General features: G+C 35.5%; 2 protein-coding genes across 3 annotated transcripts in view; both read left to right on the top strand.

Moving 5' to 3' along the window:
• Positions 1–918, top strand: part of LOC122067884 (rust resistance kinase Lr10-like) — a 1,007-nt gene extending 89 nt beyond the window's left edge. Inside the window, exon 2 of the mRNA XM_042631726.1 lies at positions 5–918. Within this exon, the coding sequence (XP_042487660.1) occupies positions 5–918 (914 nt within the window). The remainder of the gene's footprint in view (positions 1–4) is intronic.
• An 8,633-nt stretch (positions 919–9,551) lies between these two features.
• LOC122067878 (rust resistance kinase Lr10-like) lies at positions 9,552–12,944 on the top strand. 2 transcript variants are annotated; one of them, XM_042631718.1, is made up of 3 exons: positions 9,552–10,302; positions 11,505–11,531; positions 11,637–12,944. In XM_042631718.1, exons 1-3 carry the CDS (start codon positions 9,576–9,578, stop codon positions 12,755–12,757), a joined length of 1,875 nt encoding a protein of 624 aa, XP_042487652.1. In that variant the 5' UTR covers positions 9,552–9,575; the 3' UTR covers positions 12,758–12,944. The 2 variants fall into 2 exon arrangements, with proteins under 2 accessions (XP_042487652.1, XP_042487651.1); XM_042631717.1 differs by having other exon boundaries at positions 11,625–12,944.
• Positions 12,945–12,965: the final 21 nt, after the last annotated feature.

Genomic DNA, 12,965 nt, shown 5'->3' with positions numbered 1-12,965 from the left:
CAAGGAGGTTATGGTAGTGTGTACAAAGGAAAGCTTTCCAATGAAATTCTAGTTGTTGTTAAGGTCCTTATTAACCATTCCACTAGAGATGGAGAGGACTTCATGAATGAAGTCGGCACCATTGGTACGATTCATCACATAAATTTGGTGCGCCTGGTTGGTTTCTGCTCAGATGGATATAGACGAGCTCTTGTCTATGAATTATTTCCAAATAAGTCACTAGAGAAGTTCATCTTCTCAAGAGATACTAAGAGACCACTCCTTGGTTGGGAGAAACTTCAAGATATAGCTATTGGCATAGCCAAAGGAATAGAATACCTTCACCAAGGGTGTAAGCTGCGTATACTTCACTTTGATATTAAACCTCATAATAGCTTATTAGATGACAACTTCAACCCCAAGATATCTGATTATGGTCTTACAAAATTATTTTCTAAGAACGAAAGTGGCATCTCCATGACTGCAGCAAGAGGGACAATAGGGTATATTTCCCCTGAAGTGTTTTCTAGGAACTTTGGTCATGTTTCTCATAAATCAGATGTTTATAGTTTTGGGATAATGTTACTTGAAATGGTTGGTGGGAGAAAGAACAATGACAGCACTGTCGAGAACAATTGCCAAGTTTACTTTTCCCAATGGATCTATAATCATCTAAGTCGTGGGAAAGAATTGGAAATCAGGATAGATGAAGATGGAGATGCTAGCATTGCTAAGAAGCTAACAATTGTGGCACTTTGGTGTATCGAATGGTACCCAGTTGATGGCCCTTCAATGAAAGTAGTGGTTCAGATGTTGGAAGGAGATAGAGAGAGCTTGATCATGCCACCCAATCCTTTCGACTCTACAATGCCTTCAAACACTAATGCAACTAACAATGAAAGACCACTCAGCATGAAATTACCAATCATCTCTGAATAAGGGTATGGACAATATATTGTTCTCTTTGATATTGATATATGTTAATTAGCATAGCTGAACTTGTAACCATCACTCATTTCAGCCATTATGTTTAAGGAGCTTTGAACTAGATGAATGATCTTGGATTTAATCTATTTGGTTTATATAGAGAACAAAAATCTATATCTTCGTATATTATTCTCTTTCTTTCTTTATTTATTTGGTCTATAGCTATAATGTTCAGCATTGATGTTTTGATGTTTTGTGGTAGAAGAAAAATACATTGATGCAAGCTTTTACATTATAACTAAGGATATTTTTCATATGTTGACTAATCTCTTGTTTGCCATTAAAAGAAAAAAGAAAAAAAAAAAAAAAGAAGTCTCCAGGGAGGTGGGGCTTCCAAGACTGTGTTGACTTCATTAATGCTATAATCAACTACTGAAATAGATATACTCACCTAAGACTTCTGAAACATTTCGAAGCAACCGATCAAATTAAATGAAGGTCAACCATAAAAATTATTGCAAATAATTGGTTGCAACTATAGAACACGGATTTAGGAGAATCTTGATCAATGTTTTTTTCATAAGACCCATGTCTTATTGATATAAAAATTCAAATAAAATAAAATTCTCAGTTTGAGAGCTCACAATATAGCTCCTGGTGCTGAAAATTTTGTCCTTACAATATAGCTTTCCATAATTTTTGTTCTATAACTTAGAATGGTGAATTACATAATTTGTATTCTGAGAAGTAACAACTTGTCATTTGAAACTGTTAGATTCATTAGAACTTTGAATGCTTATCTCTCAAAATGATATTGTGAGACTTTACTGAACAGCAGCTTCAAAAGGTGTGGATTTGTTGGTTTTATTTGTTTGTAGTGTTTCTGTTTCATTTGATTGTCTCTGGCTGATTCTATGTGTTCATCCACTTAAGTCTCCAAGCCAAGCCAGGCCAAGTTAAACAACTGGGGAATTAGCCAATTCTTTATTAACAGATGTCCAAAAAGGCTATGAACCTGATGATATTTGACTTGATGAGATAACTTGAAAAAACTTTGACCATCTCAGCCAGTGAGCTCGAAGTTTCAAGGTTTAATACAGCTGAAATCGGTCCAAGAATTGGGCTGGATTTGGGATCTCTCTCTCCTCAAAGTCGGTGTTGTAGGTAGAGTCTATGAGGCTCTAATTAGTACTGCCTCATGTGCGGACATATAATACCATGAGCGGAGCTAAAATATCAATGGCCAGGGTTAAGCTTGACACCTGTCAGTTTCAGTTTCGGTTTAACCGACTGATTTACCCTAAAATGAAAACTAAATTCCAAGAAATAATTGGTATGACTTCAACTGGCATGGCCCAATTATTACGGAAACTATAAGGAAAGTGGCTGAAGGAGGAAACCCCTAAGAAAAAAAAAAGCCAGTTTGAAGGAGTATCAATTCGTCCGTTTGTTTCGGTTTTGATCGGGCTAAACCGATCTGGCTGATTCGGAATTGGTTATCGTATTGGTATCAAGGGTAAAATCGTAAGAAAAGCCTAATATTTATGAAAAGTAAGTGTAATATTCTAGATCAATATAGCCCATCCTGGATTGGTATCATATCGATATCAACTGATACCGATAACTAAATCCTTAGTATCAAGAGATCGCTACCTGATTGCATGGCTCATGAATTAACCGCAAGATCAATGAGAGCGTATGCCGGAGCATCAATATGGATTAAAGATTTTTTATTTCACATGGGGCAGGGTGATAATTTCATGAACTCTTATGTCTTAACACAATCAAGCAGTGTTCTTTTTCCTGTATATAGAAAATACATATTTTTTTTATAATTTTTGGGTTGATATCTGTCTCTTATCTATTTATATCAATTTGGGTACGATTTTGGTCCAATTTTCTATGTGCAATAGGTTTTGATTGGTTTCCAACTGGTTCAACGATACCAGAATCCAAAACCATATTTCAAGAAGAATCGCTCTATTTGATTTGGCTTCTTTGGTCAATTCGATATGCCTAAAATCAATTTGGGCTAGGGCATGACACTCCAACAGGGAGCCATCCCTCTTATGCATTTCATGTACCCTACACACATCTCCCTAAACAAGGAGGCATGAGACTGATCAGGATATGTCAAGATCTAGGAAAATAATCCTTTATTTTTCTCATCTCTATTTTTCCTTATTTTGTTACCTGCAGAACACGACACGTGGACAACTTTAAGACCAACGCATAAGATATAATAATCCTCATCCAATCTTGACCGTTAAATCCTCTGTTGTCTACGTGTCATGTTCTACAGGTAACAAAATAAGGAAAAACAGGGATGAGAAAAACCGTGGATTTTGATCCCAAGATTTATGGGTTTCAAAGTAAGGCTTTTTATCATTTTAATAATTAATTTTAGGGAAGGCGTTTGTTGCCAGGTTGCATGGCCCCAACACAACAAGTTCTTTTAATTATTTTATCATCTTTAGCCAGGACCTTGTCAGGTTTCTTTTGGGGTTGTCATAATTCAAGCGGAAAGCTTTCGTGCGCTATGGGTGAAGGGAACCCATCTATTGACATTAAATGCTCCCTCCCCCTCCCCCTCATATTTCAAAATTGAATATCCCTTGATCAATCAATGATACCCTCTACGCCATGGTTGATAAAATTGGAATAGAACAGTTAATATCAATTGGATCAGAATGGTGTCAACCTTATTAATCTTTAATCCTGACCTTTTCGATCCTGATCTACATGTATGATACAAGGGTAAAATCATAATAAAATTTTAAGAAAAAAAGGTAGATCTATTTTATTACGGTCCAATCCAGGATGATCCAAATTGATATCAACAAGGATTTAGTTATCGATATCGGTCTCAATCGATAATGATGTGGTAACGATCCAACATCGATTGTATCGGTACAGATTGGTCAATATTACACCTAATTTTCATCAAAATTAGTTTTTTTTTTTTATTATAAGTTTACCTCTGATATCAATACAATATCCGATATTGGATCGACCAGGTACTCGGGATCAATCTCAATCGATACCAATACGTTAAGGATAATCTGATACCAATACCTAAAACCATGGCTATCGACTTTGACTGATCCTATGACGTTCCCGTGTTTTAGAACCTTGCTCTACATATCATCCGAACCCCAGTAAAGGAATATCATTGGTTAAGTCAACCTATCTCCTAATTTTAAAATAGAACTTAGTTTCAATATTTTTCCTCCAATGTAGAGATTATGTAGATGAAGTTCAATGACGAATTTAAAATATAAAACCCCCATGTCACACCCTGCTAGTGTTTTAATGAACTATTACAACCTATAATATTATTAATGTATAATTTAAATTTCCTTTCACCATTAATATAAAATATGGCTTGTGACCCCAAATTGGTCTCTTTTCATGGTGATAAGATGGGGAGTTGCACTGCAAAGGTGTGGGCCCCACAGTGCCCTAAAAATCTATATTCTAGCTCTCCCACCGACTGACGATTGACGTTGGCAGTTGCGGTCTTCTTAATCCAATTTGGGTGTGTATTATTAGGGTCCAAGATGTCCCATCCCATCTGAATTTAAAATTACCTAATTACCCATGTTTCTTGATGGTTTCTCTAATGCTGCTGGTAGGCCGAACATTAATATGTGGGAACATCTTTGTCTTCTTGACACTCTAATCATACCAAGGCTACCTTCCTCTTCTCTACTTCTTGTCTTGAACATAGAGTAGGGGTTAAACTCAAATTAAGGTGGTACACCCTCCGGCCCCACCCCCTAAAAAAAGAAAAAGAAAAAGTAAAAAAAGAATGGGCTCGTTTATAATGCATTTTGCACAATAACGCTCATCATAATTATATGAGATTATTGAGAAGATTATACAAATTTAAGTTTTCCTATCATCTTTTTTAAAGAGATATATAATGATGTCAATTAATTAACCTCTGACTGATGGATATCTAGGCTTAAGGATATATAATTTGGCCTATGTATATATAATGAATTTGATATGTCAGGTCATATTCTACCCAAAAAAAAAAAAAAAAGAGATATGTCAGGTCGATAAATCTATCCTATTTTGAAACTTATCTCTCTTCCCTTCCCTCTGGCATTAACAGAATGTTTGGATGGTTTCTCTCTTAAAATTAGTGACTCTCAAAATGTTTGGTTATGTGCCCCTTTTCTGATGACAAAATTAAACAATCAATTTTCTAAATTAGAAAATTCGGCGACATAAAAACCAAGTTTGAATGATTTACTTGCTAAATTTATCAAGCAAACTGGATTGCGTTAGGTGTAGATATTGTGGATGGGGTTCCAAGATTTTTTTTATCAATGGATTTATGCTTATAAACCTGAATAAAACGATTGTTATTCCTTATTTTGGTAGAAACCATCATTATTCTCATTCCTTTAAAAAGAAAAAGAGGGTTGGTGGGTTGTGTTGCTAAGGGATTTTCATTTATTAGGAGAGAAGTTTCTCACCTCTTACCCCTTATTGTACATAATTGATGATGAAATATCCAACTCCAAGGATCAGACGTGACAGACCAAAGTGAGTGAAAGGAAATTCTGTAAACACTTGCAAGTTGCATCATCAGCTACTTTCTTGGCCCCCAGAGAAGAATGGTCTTGGACGCTTAAATAAATAATTGAGAGGAGAAACAGTAATAGCCTCACAATAAGGTAGACTGGCAAGATCAATATGAAGAGGCTGAGTGACTATTGAATTATTTCAGCAATGACTATAGTTCTCATTTATTTTTATTTATTATTTATTTAATTTTTTGGGTAGAATAGTTCTCGCTTATGTTAAGACCAACAAATTTTATAGAAGCTTTGTGATTATAATTAAAGTGAAAAAAGAAGTATGCATCCTCTTTACAAATTTCTTTATACTCCTTTCACACACTAAATAGTGAGATGTACATGCACTGACACTCTCTCTTACTTATTTGGACATATAAATTCCATATGGATAATACCATTATTTAGTTCTTTATTGGTATAATGTGTAGATAGGGATACATAAGGGATCGATATGTGGTGTCGATGTAGGATAGAATCTCCTATGCCAAAGTGATCAATTGGAGCACAATAAGAGTATCACAGGTTTGTATCCAAGGGGGAACTTATCAAAAAAGTGAGAAAATGTAAGAAGGCACATGATGCTGATAATGTATCAGTCAAGGCGGTGAATATAAAAAGAATATCTAAATGTTTATCCTATGGCATGGCCATCAATAGATACCAAAGACAAACTTAAAAAGTAACCCAAGGGACCACCTACAACAAAACCATCAACACCCCGTAGAGTCAACAACACAATGCTAAGTAGTTTCCCTTACTGCCAAAATAAATAAAATTAGGTGTACATCAATTTTCAAATCAGTAACAAGACTATTCTTTGCTATCTCATAAAATATCTACTCGAACAAACTTTGACTGGTCATCCACGAAAAAGATGCCTGTAGACAAATACTTTTCTCAGCTAAGGCATCGGCTACAAAGTTGATTTCTCCATACATTGAGAAATTTTCCATGAGATAGAGTCAATAAATGGCCTGATGCATGCCCTTTTTCGTATGCCCTTTTTCGTTGAAACCTCCGGAGGATAGTAGAATTCAGCATAAAAGTCACCACAATCATCAAGTCACTTTCAATCCTTTCATAATTGAGTCAAAAGTCCAAGACATCCTTGTTTATAGTTACCTGCATGCATTGTCTAGCTGACTTCTCAGTACATGCATTTAGAATTTGATACATTCTTCCATAAGCTAAGTATTTACGTTTTATAAAAATAATTTGAAAATAACTTATCATTATATTATTATCAAAACCAGTTGTTATTGTCCTACATACTTTTAAGTATACATGTGACTTGAATTGAAAAAAAAAAATATACTAAAAAACTTAAAAAATGTTACAAATTATTTCATACCTTAAGAGTGTCAATAGAAAATCCCTTATTTATATAAGCAATGTTAGGAGGGATCTATGGGTTCTGTTGTTACTTCCACCCCCTTCAATTTCACTTTGCATCACATGGTATGCCATAAAGTAGTGCCCTTTGATTACATCCCCCTCCCCATTTATTTTATTTTTATTTTGTATTTTTTATGCCTTCTTCCTTACTTTGAAATATATTTGAATGCGACACATAAATGTACACATTAAAACTTGAAATCTAAATTTGAAACTTGGTGCCAGTAAACACAATTATGGACCTGCTTATTAGAAACTAAACCCCATAGGAAACCAGGTTTTGAAAATCAAAGATAGATTTGAGTTGCAAAGAAAAATGTTTATTAGAGTTGTGGGGAGATATTATTTTTCTTTCCTTTAGTTAGTGTGTGTGTGGGGGGGGGGGGGAGGATGAAATTAATCTTTTAGGCTCCATTTGGTTAGATGTGAAATAAATTGAAACCAAAATAAACTGAAAATTCTGTAATGATTGCCAACAACAACTATGTCACAAAATAAAAAAAATATTAAACATATATGGTGATGAATTTATGCTTCAGCTTTCAATCAATTGAATGGGATTTTCTTCACCTCATTTTATATCACTTTGCATCAATCTTACCTCCTATTTGGAGAATTGTCTTATAACGGTTACTTTTGAACCCTTCTGTCCCCTCACATATCTGTGAAGCCCTTCACTCAATAGTTTGAGTCTTTAGGATGAATTTTACATGGTATCAGAATGGGTTTTCTCTTTCCAATCATATTTTGGCTATCTCTAGACCTATCTCAATTCATCCGTTCACATGTATCCACACCCGCTACACATGAGGAGGGGGAATTTCAACCTAATATAACCAGTGAAAAAAACCGTCTTATTCTCTAATTACTCCAAGCATTCTCTTCTTTTTTGCCTACGACTTGAATAACTCCAGGAGCTAGCATCTAGAAATAAAGAATGGACCCACTAGGACAAAGAATATTGACTTAGACTATGTTTGACTGTTAAGGGAAATTAAAGGGAAGGGAAGTGAAATTTTCAAACTTAAAAAAGAAATATTTTGTAATTGTGACCTATGTGATCCTATGTAATTGTATAAACTAGTTAAATTTTTTACCATATTTAGTAATGACACATTTTACATGTAATTTTTATTTTGAATTTTATAGCAAAGAGTTTTGGATGCAAAGTACAATAAAATTTAATAACCAAATATTACGGTATAATTTGGAGTTAGTGATATAATCACATGGGGTAAGGATACAAAATTTCCCTTTCCTTCCTTTTAATTCCCCTTGCAACCATAGTTAGTAAGTTCGGGAACGGATATGTACTGCAATTAAATGGACCACACGGTAATAATACTTTTCAAAAAATTCGTTGCAACAAATCACGTATGGCAATTATACGGTACGTGTTTAATATGGTTGCTCTGTCAAAATCCAGGAGTAAAAATTCGGGACTAAAAATGACTGTTTGAAACTAAATTCTAATCTACCATGTTTTTATGGACGCTAAAATCCAATCTGATTTTCCAATTTGAAATCTTTTTCCATTCCTTTGAATTTTCACATTTAATTTTAATTAAATTTAACCCCTAAAAAGGATATGGTAGAAAGAACTAAGAGGAGAATCAAACATCATCTCATCTCGTAACTTTAACATGTTCTCTTCTTCTTGGTACGAAAACAAGGTTCAAGAAGATGGAGAATAAGTGTTTGCAATTGTTCATCCCAGAGATGCGCTTGGATTTTCTTGAAATTTCCATCGGGGTACATTCTAAGACCAGTCATGGATCAATTTTAAGGCTCAAGAACCTCCTCCCTTCAACCCCTTTGATTTCTCAGATGCAATATTACAAGAACAAAGGGAGGAGAACACCTGTGTCATTTCCCTCTTTTTAATTCTTGACATTGTCTAGCTGCAACTATGTTTGTAAATAATTGTTGGTCAAATTCAAATGGCGATTGTATGTTACATTTCCTAAAAAGGTTTTTATTTCAACCCCTTTTGGAGAATCCTGCCCTTAGCCATCTTTGTCCATGTGAGTCACCTCTTTTGAATCTTTCTTGCTTCTCATTAAAAATTATTTGCAAATGCAATCACCCTTGATTGGATTTTCAACTACCAATGGGAAGAGAAACAGAGAAGAGGAAGGGTTGAATGGGTTTTCAACAATAGATGGGAAGAGAAATGGAGAAGAGAATGAGAGCAGGGGGTATTGATGTCTTACCTATCGCCCTCGGTAGCTGGCCGCTATAAACAGAGATGGAGAAGGGGTCACTGGGGCAAGGGTTCCTCCTTTTTTTGGTTTACTTAGATGAGGGAAGAAGAAGGGTTATAGTTTTGATCGATTAGGGTTCCTGATAGAAGACATGGGTCGGGAATCGGGATTTGACCCATTTGGGTTAATCTCATTTTTTTTTTTTAACCCAAAAGTTTTATTGAGTATGTAACATATCAAATGAGTATTATTCGTGTATAATACAATTATCTTTAAAATCCGCGTATTAAACTGTTTTTTTGGATTGATATGCCAAATTACGAACTTTTGAATTAAACGTTCGGATGTCCGTATTATACGCGTATAATACGCTTATTCTACTAACTATGCTTGCAACGAAACAGAGCCTCAATTTGAAAATATAAGTTACTTTCCAACCATTTCCATCATGAGTGGATCAAGGAGAGAGCAATCCACAATGCAGACTAGTATGGTTTTCGTCTCCTTCTTCCTCTTCTTTGCCGTAGCCATCTCATCTTCAAAGCTTGCTGCAACCAAAAATGAGTGCATGTTACCATCAAAGCCGTGCAGCAATGATGGTCCTGACATTCGATTTCCTTTCTGGATAAAGGGCCAGCATCCCGAGCACTGTGGCTATCCTGGCTTCGCTGTATCTTGCACTTCCATGAAACAAACTCTGCTGAAGTTACCATTTTCGGGTTCCTTCTTTGTAAGGAGCATTAACTATGCATCACAGACACTGGCTTTATATGACCCAGATGGCTGCCTTCCTCAAAAGCTTCTTCATCTCAATTTATCTGCCTCTCCCTTTCTCAGAGGATCTCAACAACCTGATTATGAGGAACAGATCACTTTCCTCAATTGTTCAGCAACAGAACCAGAACGGGATATTCCTTCTTATTATGGGACCCTGATTTCCTGCCTTGGCGTCCCTAGGCGCCAAGTTTATGCCTTCTCATATCTATCTCCATTAGGCCTGCCCTTGTCGTTTTGCAAAAAAATTAAGACCATAGATGTTCTGTATCTGTTTTCAGATCTCACACTGAGTTGGTCTCAACCATCGTGTGGAAGTACTTGTGAAGTAAATGGAAGCTATTGCAGATTGAAGAACAACAGTAACAGAAGTGGACCTGAAACTACTGAATGCTTTACCCTCCCAAAATCTACTCCACCACCAGTCTTGGGTATGTATTATTAACACGCTCCCTCTCTCTATATCACTTTATTTGTGCCATAACTATATTATTCTACCATTCTACTTCATAATTTTAATTTAGTTTTCAAGGAAACCCTAATCTCGATCGATTGCCCTCCACCTTTACTATCCAGTGTTTAATTTGAGCACAGTTTAAACAACCAGCTAGACGAGTTTTGTGCCTTGTTCTGCTTTCTCTGTATTCTGTAAGTTGTTTTGTTTTTGTTTTTTGGATTTTGGTTTTTCTAATGCATCTCTTGCTCCATACAAATAATAAAATATAAAGATAATAAACCAGACAAGACGTTTGCCGAGTCTGATTTTGACACGCATTTAGGAAGTTAGATTATATATCCGCAGCTCATAACGTGTCTTAGTTTGAGAGGTTGAGTGCTCTGTAGTTTTTTTTTCTTTTTTTTTTTGGGAGTGTGGCGTGGTTTCTTTCCAAGAGCTAGTCTTGGACCGGCACCCCTTTTATCTGTCTCTATTGTCTTCCTTGTAAAATGACTTCTTTGCATGAATTGAATTTTTTTTTTGGCAGATTTGGATTGAACTGAATGGGACTGATTGGGTCTTGCCCAGGTGTGGGAACTACGCTCCCAAACACAAAACGTCTTTCATTTTTGGTATTATAATTTTTTTTTAATAAAAATTAACTTATTTTTTCACACAGATGACCCTATCTATCCCGGCCGGGCTGTCCTTCGGCTAAGTGTTTCCTCCTTTCTTTTTCTTTCTTTTTCTTTTTTTTGTTTTGTTTTGTTTTGTTTTTTGTTTTTTTTTTGGGGGTGTGTGGTGGGGAGTGGGGGAGACGATATGAAATTGTTATGAATATGCTCATGACAAGGTAAAATTAGTGGGGACCAAATTTCAGATGCAAGCAATTTTCTTTTTTAACTTAATGATCAGATTTAAACAAACATGTAAAATTACCCTATGCTGGATTACTAAACTACAGCTTCAATCTTTTAATATGAGAGAGAGAGAGAGAGAGACAGAGAGAGAGAGAGAGAGAGAGAGAGATGCACTTCAATTGAAAAATCATGTATGGTTGTGTTATATATATAGGGTATCAAAACCCGATCTTTGGCTTTGTACATGTAATAATATCAACAAAGTTTTTCCTTACATGAGTGGATGTGTTAATTCATCTTTATTTTTTTTTATTCTTTTATTTTTTATTTTTTCCAGATACATCTGCGAAGAATGTGCTTACAGGTAAAATCACATACATATTCGCCTTTAATAAGCTTCATGTATTACTAAGAAATTCTATTTTGTCACTTATTAATTTTTAGTATTTCATCACAGGTGTAATCACAGGTGTAATCATAGGCTTCTTTCTTTTTGTTGTGGCAATGATGATATCCATCAAACACTACCATGAGTACAAATCAGATAAAATTGAAAAACAGAACCAAGTGAGGATTCTAAAATTCTTAGATGACTACAAAGCCCTCAAGCCCTCAAGGTACACATTTGCTGACATTAAGAGGATTACAAATCAGTTTAAGGAAAAGCTGGGACAAGGAGGTTACGGTAGTGTGTACAAAGGTAAGCTTTCCAATGAAATTCTAGTTGCTGTTAAGGTCCTTATTAACAATTCCACCAGAGATGGAGAGGACTTCATTAATGAAGTCGCCACCATTGGTACGATTCATCACATAAATGTGGTGCGCCTGGTTGGTTTCTGCGCAGATGGATATAGACGAGCTCTTGTCTATGAATTTTTGCCGAATGAGTCACTAGAGAAGTTCATCTTCTCAAGAAATACTAAGAGACCACTCCTTGGTTGGGAGAAACTTCAAGATATAGCTATTGGCATAGCCAAAGGAATAGAATACCTTCATCAAGGGTGTGAGCTACGTATACTTCACTTTGATATTAAACCTCATAATATCTTATTAGATGACAACTTCAACCCCAAGATATCTGATTTTGGTCTTGCAAAATTATTTTCTAAGGACGAGAGTGCCATCTCCATGACTGCAGCAAGAGGGACAATAGGATATATTGCCCCTGAAGTGTTTTCTAGGAACTTTGGTCATGTTTCTCATAAATCAGATGTTTATAGTTTTGGAATAATGTTGCTTGAAATGGTTGGTGGGAGAAAAAACATTGACAGCACTGTCGAGAACAGTAGCCAAGTTTACTTTTCCCAATGGATCTATAATCATCTGAGTCATGGGAAAGAATTGGAAATCAGGATAGATGAAGATGGAGATGCTAGCATTGCTAAGAAGCTAACAATTGTGGCACTTTGGTGTATCCAGTGGTACCCAGTTGATCGCCCTTCAATGAAAGTAGTGGTTCAGATGTTGGAAGGAGATAGAGAGAGCTTGATCATGCCACCCAATCCTTTTGACTCTACAATGCCTTCAAACACTAAGGCAATTAACAGTGAAAGACCTCTCTGCATGAAATTACCAATCATATCTGAATAAGGGTGTGGACAATATGTTGTTTTCTTTGATATTGATATAAGTTAATTAGCATAGCTGAACTTGTAACCATCACTCATTTCAGCCATTATGTTTAAGGAGCTTTGAACTAGATGAATGATCTTGGATTTAATCTATCTGGTTTATGTAGAGAACAAAAATATATAGCTTCGTATATTATTTTCTTTTCTTTTTTTTCTTTTTTTTTGGG

This window comes from Macadamia integrifolia, unplaced genomic scaffold (assembly GCF_013358625.1).
Source record: "Macadamia integrifolia cultivar HAES 741 unplaced genomic scaffold, SCU_Mint_v3 scaffold319, whole genome shotgun sequence".
In the NCBI taxonomy this organism is placed as follows: Eukaryota; Viridiplantae; Streptophyta; class Magnoliopsida; order Proteales; family Proteaceae; genus Macadamia; species Macadamia integrifolia.
The sequence above is the reverse complement of the archived record's forward strand: the minus strand, read 5'-3'. Positions and strand labels throughout refer to the sequence as shown.

Bases quoted from the DNA above. Each gene is read 5' to 3' on its own strand.
- LOC122067878 (XM_042631717.1), top strand. From the start codon at position 9,576: ATGCAGACTAGTATGGTTTTCGTCTCCTTCTTCCTCTTCTTTGCCGTA. The intron at 10,303-11,504 runs GTATGTATTATT...TATTTTTTCCAG, and splicing joins TACTCCACCACCAGTCTTGG to ATACATCTGCGAAGAATGTG. The intron at 11,532-11,624 runs GTAAAATCACAT...ATTTCATCACAG, and splicing joins TGCGAAGAATGTGCTTACAG to GTGTAATCACAGGTGTAATC.